Source organism: Neophocaena asiaeorientalis, unplaced genomic scaffold (assembly GCF_003031525.2).
Source record: "Neophocaena asiaeorientalis asiaeorientalis breed wild unplaced genomic scaffold, Neophocaena_asiaeorientalis_V1.1 scaffold742, whole genome shotgun sequence".
Lineage (NCBI taxonomy): Eukaryota > Metazoa > Chordata > Mammalia > Artiodactyla > Phocoenidae > Neophocaena > Neophocaena asiaeorientalis.
This window is the reverse complement of record NW_020173724.1, coordinates 428,434-454,191: the sequence shown is the minus strand read 5'-3', so window position 1 is coordinate 454,191 and position 25,758 is coordinate 428,434. Positions and strand designations below refer to the sequence as shown.

Below are 25,758 nucleotides of genomic sequence, written 5' to 3'. Positions count from 1 at the left end.
CTCGGCTGCAGAAGTGACATCCACCGATGTCTCCTGACTCAGTGGCCCTAGCAGCTCTGCTTTCATGCTTCTGCCTTATCTGTCTCTTCCCTTTTTCTTATTCACTTGGCATATATAAGTTTCCTCACTTCCCCAATTCTCAAACTCTCCATACTTGAACTCTCACTACCCAAATTCAGGACCTAAACGGATTCAGACAGATTTTCAGAACGCTCCCTCAATATCTGATATCCTACTGCATACTAACTGCTAAATAGATTTGGAAACATGGAAACCCCTGCTATTCTAACTCTCCCTGTACATGTAGGAACCAAATACAAGAGGTATTTGTATTTAGCGGGCACCAACCACGAGCAGGTGCTGCCCAGGGGCTGGCAGTGAGCACACTCCACTCCCTGACCTGCATAGCACTTGTTTCCAAATGGAGGAGACAGATGACACATCAACAAACATGCAGCTACGCAGGACGGCATCAGGTAGTGATGAGGGCCATCCTGAATAAGGGACAGAGAGTGCAGCAAAGGCATAGGGCCGGGGGTGCTACTTTAGACATATGATGAGGGAAGGCTCACAGGGCAGATGGCCTGGAGAGGTGGAGTGAGCCTTGCAGACAGCTGGAGACTGGGTGTCCCAGAGGGAGAGAAAGAACTGTAGGTACAGGTGCAAGGCCCTGTGGTTGAAGGGACTTGATATCTATGAACAGCAAGGAGGTTAGTGACACTGCAGATGTAGTGAGGGGAGGAGAGTAGAGCAGAGGTGGCTGGGTCCAGGGCCAAGGCCCCACAGGGTTCCAGAGGTCCTGATCAGGACTTCCAGTTGTATTCAGTTATCACAGGAAGCCCCTGAGGGGATGGAGCAGGACAGTGAGGGGTCAAATACATTACTCTGGCTATAAGAATAGACTGGACTTGGGAAGGTGGGCACTGCTGCTGCCCTATGCCTTGGCCTCTGCATGAGAAAAGCCGTGTACCAGAGGGAGGATGCAGGCTTTACCACAAAGGCTATTTCTCTGCCTGCTCTTAGGCTTTGGAGTTTAAGCTGCATTAGAGATTCACTCCAACCTCACTTCCAGGACACTGACTCCACCAGCCACCCCTGCTGGAGGCTAGAGCACAAGAAGTCTGACCTCTGGGGAGATGAGGTATGCCTCAAGCTCTCCACGGCCAGCCAGAAAGGGAGAGGAAACCTGAAGCTCTTCCTTTCCATGGACCTCAAACTAAGACACGTTCTCAAAGGGTAACAGCCATCTTCATGCCTCCCCTGGTCTACAGCAGCAGATCCAGGCCTGCCCAGCCACAATCTCTGCTAGTCTCACCACTCAAACAGGCCCTCAAACACCTCTGTGCATACCTGTTCAAACCCTTGGAGCGAGAAAGCCTGCAGGAACTGAGGCAGCCCCACAGACAACCATCTTGTATCTTGAAAGATGAGGAAAGTAAATCATGTTTTTAGATCAAGTGCAGAACTAGAGCTACACAGCTGCACCGTACTGTACCATACACACTCCTTTGTCTGCCTTGTCTTTTCTCCAATCTTCCTCTCTCCTCTCCCTCCTTGGTGCTTCATAGACACCAAGTGCTTAGGGTGGGCAGCAGGACTGAGAACTGAAAATGTTATAGACTTGGTCTTTCAAAAGCAGAGAAGTAAATATAGTTAGCCTTGAATAACATGGGTTTGAACTATGTGAGTCCACTTATACATAGATTTTTTTTGGTAAATATGTCCTGGAATACTACATGATCCTCAGTGGGTTGGAACCACCAGTGCAGAGGGCCCGATTATAAAGTTATACACAGATTTTCAAATGCGAAGAGTCAGCACCCCTAATCCCCATGTGTTCAAGAGTCAACTGTACTTGCATAAAGCCTTTCAACAAACATTACTCCTACCTTGATGATGAAGCCATGGTATATTGTGAACATGAGCTTGTCTTTACTTGCAGAGTCTAAGAATCTGTAAAACAACAGAAGTCAGTTTTAAGAAATCATATCTTAATTAGCAAAGGAATAGGACCTTCTCTACCATTTAAGGGAAAAAAATCTCAAGATTCACTATCAACCAGAGGGAAATGGATCAAGTACACACAGGAAATGAGGTGTAGTTGACTGGCTAGTCAGAGGGAAAAAGAACAAGCTCCCCCATCTCACACCTCACAACAAAATACATTCTAGAGCGGGGTTTCCCACAGTCAGAACTATTGGCATTTTGTTTCTCGTGGGGGGTTGTCCTATGTATTATGTGATGTTTAACAGCATCCCAGGCCTCCATCTACTAGATACCAATAGAACAACTACCCCACTAGCTGTGAAAAACGAAAAGGTTTCTAGACAAATGTCCTCTGGTGGGGAGAGTAGGAGGTAAAATCTCCCCTGGTTGAAGACTACTGTCCTACATCAGCACTGCCAATAGAACTTGCCACAATGATAGAAATGTTTTATATCAGTGCTGTCCAATACGGTAGCCATGAGCCCCATATGGGTATTAACCACTGGATATATGGCTAGTGTGACTGAGAAATTGAATTTTTAATTTTATGTAATTTTAAGTAATTCAAATTTAAATAGTCACATGTGGTGGCTACTATATTAGATAGCGAAGTCCTCGATGTATTAAGTATTAATTGCAAAAAAGCAAAACTTTTAAAGTATATTAATGACCACAGAGGGAAACCTTTCTTATAGAAAACACAGAAACTTAAAGGAAGGTGGATAATTTTAACTACATCAAACTTCCAACAAATCTGTAGTAGGCAGAAGGCCCAAAGGACCCCAAATAGGTTGAACTCAAATAGGGCTACACCAAGACACATTACAATTAAATTGTCAAAAGTCTAAGACAAAGAAAGAATTTGGAAAGCAGCAAGAAAAAGAGAAATTACATACAGGGGAATCCCTATAAGACTAGTAGCAGATTTTTCAACAGAAACTTTTCAGACCAGGAGAGAATGGGATGATATATTGAAAATGTAGAAAGAAAAAAATATCAACTAAGAATGTTATTCCCAGCAAGCTGTCCTTCAAAACTGAAGAAGACATAAAGACTTTCACAAGCAAACAAAAGCAGAGGGTGTTCATACCACAAGACCTGCTTTAAAATAAATGCTAAAAGGAATTCTTCAAGTAGAAGTAAAAGGGCACTAATTATATCATAAAATCATATGAAGAGAGTATAAAACTCATTGGTAATGGTAACTATAAAGTCAGTCAGGTAATAGGGGTGTATAATTCACTAACAACTCTAGATTTAAAAGTTAATGCATATATGTAGATTCTAGAAAAATGGTACCGATGAACCGGTTTGCAAGGCAGAAATAGAGACACAGATGTAGAGAACAAATGTAAGGACACCAAGGGGAGAAAGCAGGGGGAGGGGAGTGGAGGCATGGGATGAACTGGGAGATTGGGATCGACATATATACACTAATATGTATAAAGTAGATAACTAATAAGAACCTGCTGTATAGCACAGGGAACTCTACTTCGTTTTACTGTACAGTAGAAACTAACACAACATTGTAAAACAACTATACCCCAATTTAAAAACAAAGGAAAAAATAACATTCTAAAACAACTATAACTACAATAACCTGTTATTAGATACATACTATAAGAAATATGTAAACTGTAGCATCAATAATCTAAAATGTGAGGGGGAGGAGAAGTAAAAGAGTAAAGTTTAGAAATGTTACAGAAGTTAAGGTGTTACCAGTTTAAAATAGGGTGCTATCATTTCAAGATTATTTTATGTAAACCTCATGACAAACACAAAAGAAAAACTTATTGTAGTTACACAAAAGAATATGATAAAGAAGTCAAGGCATAATGATATAATAATTCATCAAATCATAAAAGAACACAACAGGAATAGAAGAAACAAAGGATTTATAAAACAGAAAACGATGAACAAAATGAAAACAGTTAGTCCTTACCCATCAATAATTACTTTAAATGTAAATTCATTAAATTATCTAACCAAAAGCCACGGAATGGCTTAATGGATAAAAAAGTAAGATCCAATGATATGCTACTGACAAGATACTCACTTGACCTTTAAATATACATATAGGCTGAGTGTAAAAGGATGGAAAAAGATATTTCAAGCAAATAGTAACCAAAAAAAAAAAAAAAGAAAGCAGGGGTAGCTATACTTATGTCTGTCGAAATTAACTTTACTAAAATGGAAACAAGAAAATAAGATAATTACATAATGGAAAACAACAATCCATCAAAAGATATAACAATTGTAAATATTTAAGCACTAAATATTTGAGCACCTAAATATATAAACCAAATACTAAGAGAACAAAAAGGAGAAATAAATGGCAATAAGATAAGAGTGGGGGACTTTAATATCCCACTCTCAACAATGGTAGATCATTCAGACAAAGAATCAATAAGGAAACATCAGACTTGAATGCCACTATAGACCAAACGCACATAAAAGACATATACAGAACATTCTATTCAACAATAGAAAAATATACATTCTTCTTAAGCACACATAGAACATTTACTGGGATGTTAAATGTTAGGCCACAAAAAAAGTCTTAGCAAATTCAACAAGACCAAAATCGTACTAAGTATCTTTCCTGAACACAGTGGTATGAAGCTAGAAATCAGTAACAGGAGGAAAACTGAAAACTCAAGAATGCATAAAAATAATTCTCCTGAACAACCAATGTAGCAAATAAGAATTAAAAGGAAACTAAAAAGTATCTTAAAACAAACAAAATTGGAAACACAATATACGAAAACAGGGGATGTTAGCAAAAGCAGTTCTAAGAGGGAAATTTATAGCCATAAACACATACAGAACGAAAAGACAACTATCTCTAATAAATAACCCAACTTTACACCTCAAGGAACTAGAAAAAAGAACAAACTAAGCTTAAAGTTAGCAGAAGGAAGGAAACAATAAAGATTAGAGCAGAAATAACTAAAGGAGAGAAGAAAAAAATGAGAAAAGAAAAAAATGAGAAGAAAAAAATGAGAAAAGATTAACAAAACTAAGAGTTTGTTCTTTGAAAAGACAAACAAAATTGACAAACCTTTAGCTAAACTATCCAAGAAAAAAAAAAACCAACAAAATTATAAATTATAAATCATATAAATTATAAATCATTATAAATTATAAATCAAAGAGGAGACATTACAACTGATACCACAGAAATACAGGATCATTTCAGGATCTGTGCACCTGAAATGATCACATTGTTAATCAGCTATACTCCAGTACAAAATAAAAAGTTAAAAAAAAATACAAAGGATCAGAGGGTAGTAGGAACATTTATCTGCCAACACACTGGACAATGTAGAAGAAATGGATAATTCTTAGAAACAAAAAATATACCAAGACTGAATCAAGAAAAAAGAGAAAAAGTGAACGAACCAGTTACTAGTAAGGAGACTGAATCAGTACCCAAAACTTCCCAGCAAAGAAAAGCCCAGGACCAGATGGATTCAAGGTGAATTTTACCAAACATTTAAAGAATTAATGCCAATTCTTCCCAAACTCTTCCAAAATATCAAAGAGAAGGGAACACCCCTAAACTCATTTACAAGGTCAGTATTACCATGATACCACAGCCAGAATAAGGACATTACAAGGAAGGAAAACTACAGACAAATATCCTTGATGAAAACAGATGCAAAAATTCTAAATAATATACTATCACACCAAATTCAACAGTACATTAAATGATCAAATGGGGTTTATCACAGGAATGCAAGGATTCTTCAATATATGCAAATCAATCAATGTGATATGCCATATTAACAAACTGAAGGATAAAAACCATACGATGATCTCAATAGATGCAGAAAAAGCTTTCAACAAAACTCAACAGCCATTTATGATAAAAACTCTCCAGAAAGTCGACTAGAGGGAACCTGCCTCAACGTAATACAGGCCATATATGAAAACCCACAGCCAACATCATTCTCAATGGTGAAAAACAGAAGCCATTTCATCTAAGATCAGGAACAACACAAGGGTGCCCACTCTCACCATTATTATTCAACATAGTATTGGAAGTTTTAGCCACAGCAATCAGAGAAGAAAAAGAAATAAAAGGAATCCAAATCAGAAAAGAAGCAGCAAAACTGTCACTGTGTGCAGATGACACGATACTATACATAGAAAATCCTAAAGACAATACCAGAAAACTACTAGAGCTAATCAATGAATTTGGTAAAGTAGCAAAGTACAAAATTAAGGCACAGAAATCTCTTGCATTCCTATACTACAGCAATCCCACTACAGAGCATATACCCTGAGAAAACCATAATTCAAAAAGAGACATGTACCACAATGTTCATTGCAGCACTATTTACAATAGGCAGGACATGGAAGCAACCTAAGTGTCCACCAACAGATGAATGGATAAACAAGATGTGGCACATACATACAATTCAATATTACTCAGCCATAAAAAAAGAAACAAAACTGAATTATTTGTAGTGAGGTGGATGGACCCAGAGTCTCTCACAGAGAGTGAAATAAGTCAGAAAGAGAAAAACAAATACCGTATGCTAACACATATATATGGAATCTAAAAAAAAAAAAATGTTTCTCATGAACTTAGGGGCAGGACAGGAATAAAGATGCAGACATAGAGCATGGACTTGAGGACATGGGGAGGGGAAAGGGTAAGCTGGGACAAAGTGAGAGAGTAGCATTGACATATATACACTACCAAATGTAAAATAGATAGCTAGTGGGAAGCAGCAGCACAGCACAGGGAGATCAGCTCAGTGCTTTGTGACCACCTAGTGGGATGGCATAGGGAGGGTGGGAGGGAGATGCAAGAGGGAGGGGATATGGGGATAAATGTATACATATAGCTGATTCACTTTGTTGTACAGCAGATACTAACACACCAGTGTAAAGCAATTATACTCCAATAAAGATGTTAAAAAAAAATCATACACCATGATTAAGTGGGAGTCATCCCTGGGATGCACGGGTGGTATTGATAAAACATATGCAAATCAACGTGATACACAACATCAATAGAATGAAAGATAAAAATCATAGGAACATCTCAATAGATACAGTAAAGCACTTGACAAAACACCATATCCTTTCAAGATAAAACTCTCAACAACTTAGGTATAGAAGGAACATACCTCAACATAACAGAAGTCACAGATGACAAGCACACAGCTAACATCATATTCAGTGGTGAAAGACTGAAAGCTTGTCCTCTAAGATCAGGAACAAGACAAGGATACCTACTCTCACCACTCCTATTCAACACAGTACTAGAAGTCCTACCAGAGCAATAAATTAAGAAAATGAAATAAAAGGCATCAGAATTGGAAAGGAAGAAGAAAAACTGTCTCTATTTACAGATGACATGATTTTACATACAGAAAACCCTAAACACTTCACAAAAAACCCGTTAGATCTAATTAATGAATTCAGTAAAGTTGCAGGATATAAAATAAAAAAAAAAAAAAAAAAAAAAAAAAAAAAAATCAGTAGCATTACTATACTTTAAAACTGAATTCTCTTAAGAATTGGAGAATGGGACTTCCCTGGTGGTTCAGAGGCTAACACTCCACACTCCCAATGCAGGAGGCCCAGGTTGGGTCCCTAGTCAGGAACTAGATTCCATATGCTGCAACTAAGAGCTCTCATGCCGCAACTAAGGATCCTGTATGCCAAAACTAAAGATTCTGCATGCTGCAACTAAAGACCCCGCATGCCACAACTAAGACCTAGTATAGCCAAAAAATAAATATTTTTTAAAAAAGGGAATTGAAGAATATTACCCCACTACAGTAGCATTAAACAATAAAATATATAGGAATAAATGTAACCAAAGTAAAAAAAAAAAAATCCCTACACTGGAAACTACAAATCATTGATGAAAGAAACTGAAGACAAAAATATCCCACGATTATGGATTGGAAGAATTAATATTACAATGTCTGTACTACCCAACGCCATCTACAGATCCAATGCAATCCCTATCAAGATTTAATGGCATTTTTTATAGAAGTAGAAAAAACAATCCTAAAATTTGTATGGAACCACAAAAGACCTCATATAGTCAAAGCAATCCTAAAAAGAACAAAGCAGGAGGCATTACACTTCCTCATTTCAAACTATATTATAAGGCTATAGTAATCAAAGGGATCAAGATGGCAACATGAGAGGACATGAAGCTCACTGCCCGCCACAAACAAATCAAAAATATATCTACACATAAACAATTTTCACTGAAAACTAAGTGGAAACTGGCAGAAGGACTGTTGTACAAACAAGGATGTAGGAAAGATATACACGTGATCAGGTATGAAGGGAAGAAAAGATGGGGTCAGGACCTGGTGTTCCTGGAAGGGGACTCAGAGGAAATAGAAGATTATAAGGACAGACACCTGCCCTGGGAAGTGAGCAATTCAAGCCACAGATTAGGTGCCCCAGTCCTGGGGTGCTACGTGGAGGAAATTAGATATTTTTCCAAAGAAAATACTGAACGGCCAACAGGTACATGAAAAGATGCTCAACATCACTAATCGTCAGACTTCCCTGGTGGCACAGTGGTTAAGAATCCGGCTGCCAATGCAGGGGACACAGGTTCGAGCCCTGGTCCGGGAAGATCCCACATGCCGTGGAGCAACTAAGCCCTGCACGCCACAACTACTGAGCCTGCACTCTAGAGCCCGCAAGCCACAACTACTGAGCCTGCATGCCACAACTACTGAAGCCTGTGCACCTAGAGCCCGTGCTCTGCAACGAGAAGCCACTGCAATGAGAAGCCCGTGCACTGCAATGAAGACCCAACGCAGCCAAAAGTAAATAAATAAATAAATTTATTTTTAAAAAATCACTAACTGTCAAGGAAATGCAAATCAAAACCACTGTTAAGATATCACCTCACTCCTGTTAGAACGGTTGCCGTCAAAAAGACACATCAAGCATGTGGAAAAAAGGGAACCCTTGTGCACTACTGGTGGGAATGCAAACTGGAGCAGCCACTACAGAAAACAGTATGGAGGTTCCTCAAAAAAGTAAAAATAAAGCTACCATACAGTCCAGCGATTCCACTTCTGGGTATACATCCAAAGGAAATGAAGTCACTATTTGAAGAAATACCTGCATCCCCACATTCACTGAAACATTATTTACAATAGCCAAGATGTGTCCACTGAAGAAAATGTGGTACATATATATAATGGACTGTTATTCAGCCATAAAAAAGAAGGAAATCCTATCATTTGTGACAGCATGGATGCACTTGAGGGCATTATGCTAAGTGAAATAGGTTAGACAGAAAAAGACAAATATCGTATGATCCCACTTATATGTAGAATCTAAAAAAACAAACAAATGAACTCATATAAAAAGAATCAGATTTGTGGTCACCAGAGGTGGTGGGTTGAAGAAGAGGGAACTGGTGGGTTGATGGTGGTGAAAAGGTCAAGTGTCCAGGTATAAAATAAATGAGGAAGTCTCAGTTTATAACTGGGGAAATATGTACATGATGACCATAGTTAACACTGCTGTATAGTATCTTTGGAAGTTGCTAAGAGATTAAATCCTAAAACTTGTCATCACAAGGAAAAAAAATTTATTCTTCATAACTATATGAGATGGACGTTAACTTACTATAGCAATTTACAATATATGTATGACAAGTCATTATGTGGTACAGTTTAAACTTATACAGTGTTGTATGTCAATTATATCTCAATACAACTGAAAAAAAATTAAAAAGCCAACTTCAAAACAATAGGAACGTTTTGTTGAGTTCTTACTCACCCTTGACCTACCCCCTTTCCAGTGCTGCAGCAATCTTAGTCTTGAGTAGCCAGAAGCCCAATTCCCAGTTTTCCCCTCAAACTAAAGGGAGAAAGAGCAAACCTGATTGCAAATTATTGTGTATTTCTGCTCTAACGTGTCTTAAGGATACCTAAAACACTGGTGTGGCAGAAAAAGCTGTGAGGCAGAAAACAAATCCACAGACGTCTGGAGCAACAGACTGTGGGTAAAGATACATAACAGACCGTTTAAGGCCATTTGGAATACAGGACATTCAAAAGCTTCCACGAATATGGAGGAATTTAAGAAAGCCACATGCAAGACCAAGACACACGCTCAGAAACCTCCTGAGACCTTAAATTTTTACCTCGGGCTAATCCCAAGGTTAAGAGTATCCTAACTAAGCGATGAAGGAGTGTCCCAGCAAAGAGCAAATATGTAAAGACAGGGAGAGGTAGATGGTCTTTTGGGGGTTTTTTTCAGTGTTTTTTTGTTTGTTTCAGCTCCTGAGATTCATGGAATTCTCTGTCAAAAGATTAGCTGAACACAAGCTACAGGAACAAAGTCTTCAGTGATCACACATGACAATATACAGTCTTTGCAGAAATAGTTTGGAAAAGTCCCAAAACAAATGAACTACAATGGCCTTCAAAAAATTTAAAAAAGCAAACCCTGGGGAAGGCAAGGAGTCTAATTTCCAGAGTTACCACATAATAATAGAAAAACATTCAATTTTTAGCAAAAAAAATCACAGGGCACATAAAGAAACAAGAAAATGTGGCTCATTTAAAGCTGACAGAACCAACTCTGAGGAAACCTAGATATCAGACTTACTAGACAAAGACTTTAAAATAATCATCTTAAATATGCTGCAAGTAAATGGAAAACATGGACAAAGAACTAAAGGAAATCAGGCAAACAATATATAAACAAAGCTGAAATGAAAAATTCACTAGAGGAGTTCAACACCAGGGTTGTGAAGGGAGAAAAAATGGACTGAACACAGGACTATTAAAAATAGCAACTCTTACAAACAGAAAAAAATATATATATGAAGAAAAGTGAACAGAGCCTAAGAGACTTGTGGGTCACCACCAAGTCAGTCGATATACACATTTTGAGAATCTCAAAAGGAAAAGAGAAAGAAAAGGGCACAGACATTACTTGAAAAAACAATAGCCATAAGTTTCCCAAACTTGAGGGAAGACACAGATCTATAAACCCTGAAGTAGGATAAACTAAAGAGACCTACACCAACACACATCATAATCAAATTGGCCAAAGCCAAAGCAAGAATCTTGAAATCAGGAAGAGAAGAGCAATTCATAGTATAAAGGATCTGCAATAAGATCATCAGTCAATTTCTCATCAGAAACCTTAGAGACCAAAAGGTAGTAAGATGATATATTTAAAGTGCTAAGAGAAAAAAAATTGCGAACCACGATTTCTATATTCAGCAATACTGTCCTTCAAAAATGAGGGAGAAATTAAGATATTCCCAGACAAACAAAAGTTGAAGGAATTCATTACCACTAGACCCACAATACCAGAAATGCTAAAGAGAGTCCTTAATGTTGAAAGGAAAGGATGCTGGACAGTAACTCAGTCATACTTGAGAAAAGATAAAGTTACCAGTAAGGGTAAATATATAAACCCATATTTTAAAAAAAAACAACATTGTTGTCACTTTAGTTTGTAACTCCACTTCTTATTTTCTACAGAATTTAAAAGATGAATGCATAAAAAACAATTATAAATTAAAGATGTAATTTTTGACATCAGTAATATAAGGGGGGAAGAACTTTGTAAGAGAGGAGTTTATGTATGCAACTGAAGCAAAGCTGCTATCAAGTGAAATTAGTTACATTAGGATATTCTATATAATCCCATGGTAACTGCAAAAAAAAAATCTAAAGAATATGCATGAAAGGAGATTAAAAGGAAATCAAAACATGTCACTGCAAAATATCAACTAAACACAGAAAAGGTAGGCAGTAATGGAGGAAAATGAGAGACAAAAGAGCTATAAGATAGATAGACACAAAACAAATAGCAATGTGACAAAATAAGTCTCCCCTTTTCAGTAATTATTTTTAAAGTAAATAGATTAAACTATCTAATCAAAAGGCAGATAATGGGGGAGGTGATATCAACAGATGAAGGACTAGGAAGTTCTAGGTCCTCATTCCCCACAGAAATGCAAGTTAACATCAATATATGGGCCAGAATACCTTTATGAGAACACTACTAAATTGGAAAAACCCAGTTTTCCTCCTCCTGGGTAGGAAAAACCCAGTCCTTCCCTCCTTTGTTTCTCTCCTGTGGGTCTTCTTTACCACTTGCACAGAACGTTTCACTTCTGACACTTCTAGTGACCAAATTCGGGGTGGGGGGGTCCATACAAGTAACTCTCTGCAACACCAGCTGGCTGTCCAACAATTCTGACACCATCTACCTGGAGACAGTGTCAGATCCCACAGGTTAAGGGCTCAGTACCACAAAACTGCTCCCCACATCAGATGCCAATTACAAGTAGTAGGTCCCCAGGTTACCCAAAATTTCTGTCTGACTTGGCTACAAATCAGGGGTTCCCATGATCCCTTCCTTGGGTTCAATGAATTTGCTAGAGCGGCTCACAGAATTCAGGGAAATGCTTTATGTTTACCAGTTTATTAAAGGATACGATGAAGGATATAGATGAACAGCCAGATGAAGAGATGCACAGGCCAAGGTATGGGGAAAGGGTGCAGAGCTTCCATGCCCTCTTCAGGCATGCCACTCTCGCAGCACCTCCATGTGTTCACCAATCCGGAAGCTCTCTGAATCCCATACTTTGGGGATTTTTATGGAGGCTTCATCATATAGGCATGATTTATCATTAATCCCGTTTTAATCCCGTTTTCAGCTCTCTCCCTTCTCAAGAGAATGGGGAGTGGGTGGGGCTGGAAATTCCAAGCTTCCAATCATGGCTTGGTCTTTCTGGTAACCAGCCCTCATCCAGGAGCCATCCAGGCACCCAACCAGAGTCACCTCATTAGAACAAAGGACACTCCTATCACGCAGGAAATTACAAGGGTTTCAGGAGCCCTGTGCCAGGAACCCAGGTCAAAAACCAAATATTAGGACAAAAGATGCTCCTAGTGCTCTTATCACGTAGGAAATTACAAGGATTTCAGGAGCTCTGTTCCAGGAACTGGGGCAGAGATCTATATATATTTTCTATTATCTCATAGCCTACCCCATGGGCTCTGGCCACAGACCCCTTTCAGCAAAATGATACCCAAGTCAAAAGATACTGACACATTACTAGAACCCCATGCAATCATTAATAATCATTCCAGTTCATCATTTTGTTGTATGAGGATGTTTCCCAGGGTTAGGCCACTCCGGTTTGCAGTCTTTCATTCGATCATATCAGGCTCCAAAAGCAGGAGTGGTTTCAGCAAACATATGGCTTCACTCTTTCAGACATCTGATATAATTGAGCTAAGAAACAATGTCATCTCTTACTCTGAGCTCTTTTGAGGTACTAATGTAATACTGAATTTACCTTTTTACATAACACATTTATTCACTACTTACCCTTAGCTACTATTCCTCCTTCTCTTCATTTATACTCAAACTCTTCCATTTTTGGAAGGTTCATTAGATTCAACCATTGTGCTGGTCTAGGTTGCAGAAAGCAATATTAGCCTAGCAAGTGCCTTCCCTCAGTCCACTCCCATTTAGAGAGGGTGAGGTTATGTAGGTACAGAACTAGTGGGCTATCTTTACCACCAAGCAATATAGCTGCATTCAGTCTTGTCAGATGGGATGAAGGCACATTCTGCCCCATCAGGCCCTTAGGAATTCTGACATAAGGTTTAAAAATATAGTTATAGTTTCTTGCTTAGGAATCAATCAACTTGTATTTGCAGCCCTGGTCACATGACCACTGCCATCACGTAGGAAAAACGAACATTTTGTTGAGGTGATGTGAGGAAGAAAAAGAAAAAAAAGAGAGAGAAAAAAAAAACTATAGCTATTATACCAACGTCCTCCTCCTTTGGCAAGAAGGTAAGTCATATCAGCATCCTTTGTCACCCCTACTTCCCTAGATCCACCAGAAAAATAGAGGAATCTATCCAGTGGGGACACTCTTCTAGCTCCCCCCCCCATTTAGTATGAGTAGACACTCATGAAGGTGTGTAAAGCCAGCCTTCATGCCTTTATTTTCCTCCATTTTAGACAACCAATGCTTCAAATGTCCATTCCAATCCTCTATCAAACTAGTACTCAGAGGAGAATATTTCTCTGCCCATTGTTGGACATTACAGACTGTAAAATGTGTTCCTTGGTCTAAAGAAATGATAGTCAGCAACCCAAATTGGTGTAGTATCTTCTGTTCCAGTTCTTTCACAGTATTCTGAGCATTTTCATCTACCATTAGGCAGGCATAGCCCTGTCCAGAGTCAGTGTCTATTCCCAGTGTCAGGACCCATTTGTAGCCCCCCATGGCTACCAGCATTGTCTCACATGCCAACCATGATCAGAGCCTTCCCACCAGGGAATCTGCCATATAGCCATGTGCAATCTCTGACAGAGAGAACTTCTCTTACTGGCATTTTGTGCATGAGAGTACAAGAAGACTATGAGGAAATTCAACCCATCTTTACTTTGCTGCAGTGACCCCTATGTCCGTACATGTCACGAACCCAGGTGGCCATCTCAAGGGAGCACACAGGAGTATCTGCTTGCTGATTCCAATCACCTACTAAACCTGGAAAAGAGTTCTTCTGATGGGCACTGACATGTTCTACTTTAATGCACGCCTCAAATTTCCACAAGCCTGTGCCCTACAAGGGCATCCCTTTAATGGGCCAGGTTTCCATTGCCCTCCTACCTGACCATATGGCCAGTCTATTGGCCAGCATCCATGAATCAATAAAAACCCAAACATAGGTGCTTATACCATCGTTCAATTCTTCCATCACTGTTAGGATAACAGCATGCAAGTCAGCCCACCAATCTGATTTGAAGAATTCAGAGTGGTGGCCTTCCAAATAGGATGTTGTCCATTCACCTTCTAAATGCCATCCACAAATGAAGCAACTCTTTGTTGGTCAGTTGAGAGTTCTTTATAGGGCACTGTCCAAGTGACAAAAGAATCCAGCAACTCCTCACACAGTTACAGAGACAGTCCTAGAGAAAAAGAAGCCCCCTACTCGTGAGTATCTCCTTGCACTCCCCAGGCAGCAACATCCTGTATAAACCATTTCTATTTTATTATGAAATTCTTCCAGGCACTGACATCCCCATTAGAGTGATTCTCTGACATCACCCTACACATTGAGTATTTCAGGTTTTAAGATAATTTTATGTCCTTCAGTCATAGGGGTAGCTTCAATTAATAATGTCAAATGGCAAGATAGTAAATGCCCTTCAAATGGAAACTGTCTAGTATAAATTCCCAGTAGTGATCGCTGGGAGGCACTCACAGGCTTTTGTCATAAACCACAGTCTAGGCTCCACGGGCTATCACACAGACAATTTGTCCCTACCAGCAATCCAACTTCTATTCCACACTCCTTACTGGTTCCTATTTATCGTGTCCGATTAATATTGCTCAAAGGGTAGAGTTACATGCCTTCTGTTTACAATATTAGGTAGGGGAAACATCCCCCAGATACAACGTCCATCCCCATAATACAATCAGAAAAAAGAGACGCAACCACTTCACATAGAGCCTGTTCAAACAACAATTCTACAAACTTCAATCTTAATTCTATCAACCCTCACTGTGGCCTCCATTAGGATCACATCAACAGGTTTTGTGTTACAATATTAGGTAGGGGAAGTGTTCCCCAGCCAAACACAGTATCGATTCCCATAAAACATTCAGGTAAAGAAGACACAACTTCTTTACATAAAGCTTGTTTAAACATTTCAACTTTCAGAATCTCATTAACTCTTACACTTTTTTTTTTGGCTGTGCCACGCGGCTTGTGGGGATTGTAGTTCCCTGACCAGGGACTGAACCCAGGCCCTTGGCAGGGAAAACACAAAGTCCTAACCACTGGACCGCCAGGGAATTCCCAACCCACACTTTTATACTCTCTAAATCTAACTGTAGCCTATGTCACGGCTTCACCAATAGGTCTTGGTACCACAGTTCGTAGGACTCCTGTATCAACCCCCTGACCATTTTACCCACTCATGTGCAAAAGGCTTTGGGTCCTTAGTAAGGGTTGAGCCAAGGTACCCTGGCCCTTTTGTCAACTGTCAACTTGATTAATCTGCCTAACCACTGCCCCAAGTGACTGCTGGCGAGGTTCCTCAATGTAGTCTCTGCCTTCTGGCTTTTTACTTCTCCAAACTGGGATAAATAGAGCAGACTTGTTTGGGACCCCTACATGCTGGGGGACCAGCAGGAGATCCCTTTGGCTAACACCCAGTCTTTGGTATTGCTGTATTAAAACCTTTGTTTTAACCCCATCAATGTCCATTTTATTCATCCCACTTCTTTTTATTTTTTTAAATTAACATCTTTATTGGAGTATAAGTGCTTTACAATGGTGTGTTAGTTTCTGCTTTATAACAAAGTGAATCAGCTATACATATACATATTTCCCCGTATCTCTTCCCTCTTGCGTCTCCCTCCCTCCCACCCTCCCTATCCCACTCCTCTAGGTGGTCTTCATCCCACTTCCTAACAACCATCTAAATAAAGATTTCCACCCTGCTGAGACAAGTCCTGTGACTCTCCCTTTTCTGTTTCACCTTTCTTTCACCCCTATCAATATTTGCTTAATTCACCTTATTCCTTAATAACCATATAAAAATTTCCACCCTGCTAAGTAAGACCAGTCTCTTGATTCTTTCCCCTGCTTTTTCTTGTTCTCTTGTCCCAGGAACGGGGGTCAGAGGCCAATGGAAAACCAAGCCAATAGAAAACCAAGAAGGGATTCCATTGAAAAGGGTAGGAAAAGTTCATGGCATTTTGTAGACACATGCTTCTCCCCCATCTCAGTATAGTTAGGTGCAACTAAGAGAAAACCTAGTTCTGGTTTGCCTGGGGCCTGCCTGAGGGACAGATTTCTGTCTCACCAGACTTGGAGCACTGACAGGCATGTTGGCGTAGTTTGGAAGACACTGAAAATGTAGGCAGGTGCCACAGCACAGTACCTGCAGAGATTCTGCAGTTCAGCAGGCAGATGTCTGGGAGAAATTACAAGCTCCTGAGAAGAAATAAGGACAAGCAGTGTAGAGAAAATGAGACAGTTAAAAAGTACACACACAAGTCCAGAGAACATACATCACTAGAAAAGGATGGGGAGGTCCCAAACTTCCAGGTGGGCTGATTGGTGAAAGTATTCTGCTAAATGAAGCCAGTCCATTAAGACCCGGACAGGAAGTTGCTTTGTCAAATGGCCAAATCTCAGCAACAGATCACAAAGTATACAAAGAAACAAGGAAACATGGCCCAATCAAAGGAACAAAATAAAACTCCAGACTGGACCCAAAAGAAAAACAGGTTGCTGAATTTCTTAATGAAAAATTCAAAACTACTTCTTAAAGATATTCAATTAGCTAAAAGAAAACACAGATATACAACTAAACAAAATCAGGAAATGCATGAACAAAATGAGAATATCAACAAAGAGATAGAAACTATAAAAAAGAACCAAACAGAAATTCTAAAGCTGAAAAATATAATAGCTGAGCCAACCTTACCCTGATACTAGAGCCGGACAAAAACACTAGAAGAAAATTAAAGACCAACAGCCTTGATAAATATGAACAAAAATCCTCAATAAAATACTAGCAAACTGAATTCAAAAGCACATTGAAAGGATTATACACAACAAAGTAGGATTTCTGGAACGCAAGAATAGTTCAACATGTAAAAATCATGTAAAATAAAACATGTTCATGTTAATTGATGCAGAAAATGCATTTAACAAGATTTAACACTTCAAGCAGTGTAGAGAAAATGAGACAGTTAAAAAGTACACACACAAGTCCAGAGAACATACATCACTAGAAAAGGATGGGGAGGTCCCAAACTTCCAGGTGGGCTGATTGGTGAAAGTATTCTGCTAAATGAAGCCAGTCCATTAAGACCCGGACAGGAAGTTGCTTTGTCAAATGGCCAAATCTCAGCAACAGATCACAAAGTATACAAAGAAACAAGGAAACATGGCCCAATCAAAGGAACAAAATAAAACTCCAGACTGGACCCAAAAGAAAAACAGGTTGCTGAATTTCTTAATGAAAAATTCAAAACTACTTCTTAAAGATATTCAATTAGCTAAAAGAAAACACAGATATACAACTAAACAAAATCAGGAAATGCATGAACAAAATGAGAATATCAACAAAGAGATAGAAACTATAAAAAAGAACCAAACAGAAATTCTAAAGCTGAAAAATATAATAGCTGAGCCAACCTTACCCTGATACTAGAGCCGGACAAAAACACTAGAAGAAAATTAAAGACCAACAGCCTTGATAAATATGAACAAAAATCCTCAATAAAATACTAGCAAACTGAATTCAAAAGCACATTGAAAGGATTATACACAACAAAGTAGGATTTCTGGAACGCAAGAATAGTTCAACATGTAAAAATCATGTAAAATAAAACATGTTCATGTTAATTGGTGCAGAAAATGCATTTAACAAGATTTAACAGTTTCACGATAAAAACACTTAATAAACTAGGAATAGAAGGAAACCATCTCAACATAACAAAGGCCATATATGAAAAAATATCACAACTAACATCATATGAAATAGTGAAATGCTGAAAACTTTTCCTCTACCAACAGGATCGAGATAAATGCCCACTCTGGCCATTCTACTCAATGTAACACCATAAGTCCTAGCCAGAACCTTTCGGCAAGAAAAATAAATAAATAAATAAAAGGCATCCAAATTGGAAATGAAGAAATAGCATTACCTGTTTGTGGATGACATGATCTTATATGTAGAAATCCCTAAAGATTTTTTAAGAACCTGTTAGAAATAATAAAAAATTCAGCAAAGTTGTAGGAATCAAAAGTAACACACTAAAATCTATTCATTTTAGTTGCATTTCTATACACTAACAATGAACAATATGAAGTGGAAATTAAGTAAACAATTCCATTTACCACAACATTGAAAAGAATAAAATATTTAAGAACGATCCTAACCAAGAAGGTGAAAGAGTTGTAAACTGACAAAAAATCATTAATGAAAACACTTTAAAAAAACACCAAAAAATGTAAAGACATCTCAGGTCCATAGACTGGAAGACTTAATGTTGACAGTATGTCAATACTACCCAAAGTAATACACAGATTCAATGCAATCTCTATCAAAATCCCAATGGCATTTTTGGTACAAATAGAAAAAGCCACCTAAAAATTCACATGTTATATCAAGGAACTCCAATGGCCAAAACAATTTTGAAAAAGAACAAAGTTGGAAGACTTACACTTCCTCATTTCAATACATATTACAAAGCTACAGAAATCAAAACAGTATGGTACTGGCATTAAAGACAGACATATAGATCAATGAATCAGCATAGAGTGCCAGAAATAAACCTTCATGTATACAGCCAGGTAAGGGTGCTAAGACCACTCAGTAGGGAAAGGACAGTCCCTAACAAATGGTGTTGGAAAAACTGGATATCATGCACAAGGATAAAGTTGAACACTTATCTTTTATCATATACAAAAATTAACTCAAAACATACCAAAGACCTAAATGTAAGAGGTAAAATTATAAAACGCTTAGAAAAAAACACAGGGGAAAAGATTCATGACATTGGATTTGGCAATGATTTCTTGAATATGACACCAAAAGCAGAGACAACAAAAGCTAATACAGACAAATGGGACTACATCAAACTTAAAACTTCATCAAAGGATATAATCAACAAAGTAGAGAGGCAATACATGGAATGGGAGAAAATATTTGCAAATTACATCTTACAAGGAGTTAATATCTAGAATATATAAAGAACTCCTATATCTTAGTAACAACAAAAAAAGTAACCCAACTAAAAAGTGGACAAAAACCATGAACAGTCATTTCTCTAAAGATATACAAATGGCCAATAAGCACACAAAAAGATGCTCAACATCACTAATCACTAGGGAAATGCAAACCAATAGCATAATGATTTATCACCTCATACCCATTAGGATGACCACTACCAAAAAAAAAAAAAAAAAAACAGAAAATAGAAAATAACAAATGTGGCAAGGATGTGGAGAAATTGGAACCCTTGTGCACTGTTAATGTGAACATAAAATGGTGCAGCCACTATGTAAAACAGTATGATGGTACCTCAAAAAATTAAAAACAGAACTACCATATGATCCAGCAATACCACTTCTGAGCATTTAACCAAAAGAATTGAAAGCAGGGTCTCAAAGAGACACCCAGGTTCATAGCAGCACTATTCACAATAGCCAAGAGGTGAGAGCAACTCCCATGTCCACCTACAGATGAATGGATAAAGAAGATGTGGTCTACACATAGAACCTACAATAGGTAGATCTACAATAGAACATTATTCAGCCTTAAAAGGAAATCTTATCACATGTTACAACGTGGATGAAACGAGAACATTATGCTAAGTGAAATAAACCACTCACAAAACGACAAATACTGTATGATTCCACTTACATGAGGTATCTAAAGTATTTAAATTCATAGAAACAGAAAGTAGGATGGTGGTTACCAGGAGTGGGTGGAGGGGAAAATGGGAAGTTGATGTTCAATGGCTATAGTCTCAGTTTTGTTAGCTAAAAATGTCCTGGAGATTAGTTGCACAACAATGTGAATATACTTAACACTACTGAAATGTACACTTAAAAGTGGCTAAGATGGTAAATTTTATTTCATGTGTTTTTTACAATTAAAAATAACAAAATGTAAAGCAAGCATTATCAGAGAAAATGAGGGTAACTTCACAGGGAAAAAAGGTGGGACTCATCAGAAAGATATAATAATTTTAAACTTCATGCATCTAACAATATAACTTCAAAATACAGTAAAAAGTAATAGAATTATAGAAATTCACAAATCTATTGTAACAGTAAGAGATTTCAACACACCTCTTCCAGTAACTGATGGTCAAGCAGACAAAATTACTGAGACTTGAACAACAGAACTGACATGTTTGACCTATCCTACTTAAACGGAGACAGGGAATGACATTAGCAAGGTGGTAGAATAGGAATGCATCTCCCTAAACAAACAATGATTTGGAAGGCAACTACAGACAAAAGTGCCTTTGTGAAAGCCTTGGGATCCAGATAGGAGGTTGCAAAACCCCAGTGAACCCCAAGGCCAAGGATAGCTGCTCTAAAAAGGCAGGCCCACACCCTGGTGGCAAGCTCACATGGTTCTGCCAGCAAACTGAAAGCAGCCCCAACTCCCTTACAGACTCAGCTCCAGACCTGCCTGGTCACGGTCCTGTAACCATCTGACAAGGGACCCAGGAGGAATCATGCATCTGTACCCCTAGTAACAGGCCTACCATCCTTTGACCAGACTACAGATCCTGAAGCAGCCCTGTGACCTGGCTCTAGCCCCGCTCCCAGTCCTGCTCACCCAGGGATCCAGCAACACCCATCTGTGCCCCTGGCAGCAGGCCTGCCAACCTTAGTGCCAGCTGTGGGTCCTGAAGTGGCACTGAGACTTGGTTTCAGCACTGCTCCAATGTGGTCCTAGAACAAGTCCTGCCCACCTGGGGATCTGGCAGGAAACCAACCAACCAGCAAAAAGCATTTAACCATAAAGAAAATGATTGATAAATTCTACTACATTTAAATTAAGAACTTTTCAGCCCATCAGAATAAACTCAAAAATGGGAGAAGTTATCTGCAACAAATATAAGGGGTTAGCATCTAAGAGGTAAGAATAATCTATGATATATAAAGAAATCCCAGACACAATTAAGAAAAACACAAATAACAGGAAAATGGGCAAAATGGTATCAGGAGGCACTTCTCAAAGGAAATACAAAAAGAAGACAGACATGAAAAGATGCTCAATCTCATTACTGTTCAGGAAATGAAATAAAACCACAATCAGATATCATTTCACAGACACCAAGTTGGCAAAAATTTTCAAGGCAGAGATTATCAAGTGTTGAAAAGGACAATGAGTAATGCAAGAGGCCACATACTGCTGAAAGGAGTGTAAACAATATGCTAGTATCTACTAAAGTTGAACATGCACAAACCCACGCACCGAGCAGTCCACCCCAGGTATTTACCCTAGAGCAGGGGTTCTCAGCCTCGACACTCGCATTAGGAGTCGGACAATTCTTTGGTGCGTGGGAGAGGAGGAGATGGGAAGGCTGTCCTGTGCATTGTAGTATGTTTAGCAGTGTGCCTGGCCTCTACCCACTAGAGACAAGGAGCACACCACCTCCCAGTTATAACAACCAAAAGTGTTTCCCTTTCTTCCCTTACCCCTATCTCACCTCACCTCCCTCACCCCTGTTTGAGAACTACTTCATCTGTGCACCGGGAGACCAGGACAAGAATGTCCACTGCAGCACTGTTTATTTAGAGTAACAGAAACTAGAGACAGCCCAAACGGCCATCAACAGAATGCATGCAGTGCAATACCACAGAAAAAGTGAGTGAAGAACTTTAGCCACACACACAACTGAATGGATCTCAAATAAAAGACAATAAGCAAAAAAAAAAAAAAAGAAAACTTGCTACATGGTTTCATTTTATAAGGATCAAAAAGTTAAACAAAACTAAAATATTATCTGGAGACACATACACATTGTGAAACTATAAAGAAAAGCAAGGAAATGATTAAGAGGAACTTCAGAATAGTAGCTACCTCTGAAGAGAAAAGATGCAATTGGGGCAGACATACAGGGAATTGCTAAGATTTTGACAAGGTTCTATTTCTTAAACTGAGTGGAGTGTTCAAAGTTCTTTCTTGACTCTTTAAACTGTTCCTATATATCTTATATGTTTTTGAATGCATATTTTGCACAGTTATACATGCACTCACAAAGGCACAGGGACATTCCCACACACCTGAGCAAATATGATCAAATTGACCCATTCAATGTCCTTTGAGAAGACCACTGTCTGCAGTGACATGGAAGTGGCAGGCAGAAGGCATTCATCTCTGGTGCTCCAGAGCACATATATCTTTTGCAGTTAGAGGAAGAAAATTAGAATACAGTCATCTCCAGACTCAACAGTCTGTGTCTCTCATGAAGAATCTCCTTATAGAATCCTCATAAAATCATTTACCTAAATTTTCTCAAAGCCCAGCTAGTCTGCATCCCAGCTTGTCAACCCAGTGCCTCTGATCACCCATGTCCTCCTCTGGTCCACTTGACAGTGCACTTAACTTCCTCTACAGCTTGTGAGAAGAGCTCACTGCCCAACCAGACCACAAGCTCCAGGCACCAAGGAAGTGAGTCCCCACAGGCATTCAATGAATCTGTGTATGTAACCACAACCTCTACAGGGCTCCTGCCTCCCTTCTCTTCCGACCCTCCTTGGCACTCACACAGGCTGGTTGCAGATGCCAGGTGTCTGAGGTATGGGAGAAAGACTTTGGTCCTGCAACTCCCCAACCTCCCATTCACACGTATGCAGTCTGGTAAGAATGTGGACTATGGAGCCAACAGGGGTGAGCTGTGTGACTGTGGGCAAATCACTTACCTTCTCTATGCCCTCATCTCCTCACCCACAAAATGGGATCTGCATGGTATCAACCCTTGTAGGGTTGAGGATGAGAGTCAATGCCTGTGAAGCACACACAACAGGCCTGGCTCTACAAGTGGTAGCTATCTTTTCAGATCCACAACCCTTCACCTACAATTCTCAAAAGTCAAAAATGTTGTGAAAACTGAACATTATTTCAAAATTTGGGCAACAAACTGCCTGGCAGCAAAACCTGAAAATATCTGAGGCTCTTTATAATACCTATTTCTATTACTTACTATAGATATTGATAGATATTGCTACAGAAATCCTATGTTTGATTAAGGAGTGCTTCAGTGTGACTTTGATAAAATTCAAACATTCTGACTTTTCCCCATGTCTGGTTGGGTTTGGGTCAGAGAGTATAACCTGTGTTACCATTTCACAGTCACACCACTCTCAGCAGCTCATCTCATCCCCTTTTCCTCTGCTGTACCCCAGGCTGACCCTTATCCACTCACCAACATTCAGTGACAGCCCCCAATGCCAGCCCATCCTCATAGCCTAGGGAGAACTTCCCGAGGTCACAATCCCACGAGCCCTGGAAATAGGTCAAGGCCCCTAACAGCTGGGTCCCCAGCCTTCTCCCACCTAGGCTCAGGCCAACTCACGTCCTGCAACCTCCTTCTCCAAGTTGAGGCTTCCTCTATCACAGATTTCATCTCAATTACAACACATGACCCCACCACATGCCCTCTGATGGCAGGGCGGGTGCAGAATTTATTCATCTCTGTATCCCCAGAAGCCAACACAGCTCCTGGCATGCAACAGGCACCCAATAAATACTTGCTGAACTGAACAACTTGTGCTGCTAAGCAAATGGCCATACTGCAGGGCATCCTCCTCATCCTGTAGCAGGCCTTCATCTTCATCTTCACTTTCTGGCTTTAAGACAGCTATTTAAAAAAGTACTAGGAACTCTTAATATTTGATTGCCCCTAACCAAAATGCATTCTCTAAGATTCTCTGAAACTCTGCATAGGAAATGTCTATCAGTGGAGACCCAATTGATACAGTGGACTAGAAATGGGTGACTTGGAGCTGTGTTTTGCGCATATTGGGATGGAAATGCTTTTTTTTTTTTTTTTTTTGGCAGTACGCGGGCCTCTCACTGTTGTGGTTTCTCCTGTTGCGGAGCACAGGCTCTGGACGCGAAGGCTCAGCAGCCATGGCTCACGGGCCCAGCCGCTCGGCGGTATGTGGGATCTTCCCGGACCGGGGCACGAACCCGTGTCCCCTGCATCGGCAGGCGGACTCTCAACCACTGCGCCACCAGGGAAGCCCCTGGAAATGCTTTTGAGATAACCCAGAAAAGTAGCGATAGGCCACAATCCCTGTGGGTCTGAGACCGAGAAATGGCCTGGGCTGAAGTGATAAACAAGTGAGTTTTCTGAGGATTTATGGAATGCTCAAAGCCACAAGAATCCTTGAAGCCACAAGAGATCATGCAAGGGAGGAAGCCCACACTGAAAGAGAAGCTGGCCAAGGAGGGCATCTGCAGAGATCTGAGGGAGGAGGTTGACTTGAGAGGTAGGAGGAGAACTAGGAGAGCCTGAGCAGCCAAGGGCCAGATGGGTCAAGGGACAGAGGTGACCACCTATGCCAAAGCTGCCGGAAGGCTCAGCTGGACGTTCTCAACTGGCCCTGGCATCCAAGAAGAAAAGCCTCTTTGATTTGAGATCTGGTGGTCCCAAGGGCCACTCTGAAGGATCTTGGAGGTAAGGGGGCTTCTACTGTTTAAAATATAAATTTTTCCAATGAGACACGACAACTAAATGCATCTAAATCCTGACTTGGATCCTATACCACAAAAAGGAAATGGACAAGAAGAGCAAAAAAAATCTGAATAAGGCCTGTAGATGTTAGGTGTCCTGGTTTTGCTAATTGTTCTGTTAAATAAGATGTTAACATTTGGGGAACCTAAGTGATTAGAATGTGGGAATTCTTTGTACTAGTTTTAAAACTTTTTTCAAATTTTTAAGTTACGTTAAAGAAAATTTTTTTTAATAAGACATTTTATAAACGTAAATGCCTCAAAGCTAAGCCAGTTGTACCACAGCTCAGGAATGGCCTTTGTGAAACGGAGTCCTCCTCCTTCTTCTCCTACCCATCTCAATACCAAACAAAAAGTGGGGAAAAGGGGAAAACAAAGACCCTATGCAACGTCGGCGATCCCAGAAGCAGGCAGAAACTATGAATGCCAGAAATGCCCTGCACCCAGCGCGCCCCGCGCGGAGTAGCCCCTCCCCCACAGGGGCCTGGC

General features: G+C 39.7%; 1 protein-coding gene across 3 annotated transcripts in view; it reads right to left on the bottom strand.

Annotated features, from left to right (window-relative positions):
• PGBD2 (piggyBac transposable element derived 2) overlaps positions 1 to 25,758 on the bottom strand; it is a 28,673-nt gene that overhangs the window by 2,311 nt on the left and 604 nt on the right. For all 3 annotated transcript variants that reach the window (XM_024750690.1, XM_024750691.1, XM_024750692.1), the window contains exon 2: positions 1,890 to 1,953. In XM_024750690.1, the coding sequence (XP_024606458.1) occupies positions 1,890 to 1,906 (17 nt within the window). In that variant the 5' untranslated portion in view covers positions 1,907 to 1,953. The remainder of the gene's footprint in view (positions 1 to 1,889; positions 1,954 to 25,758) is intronic.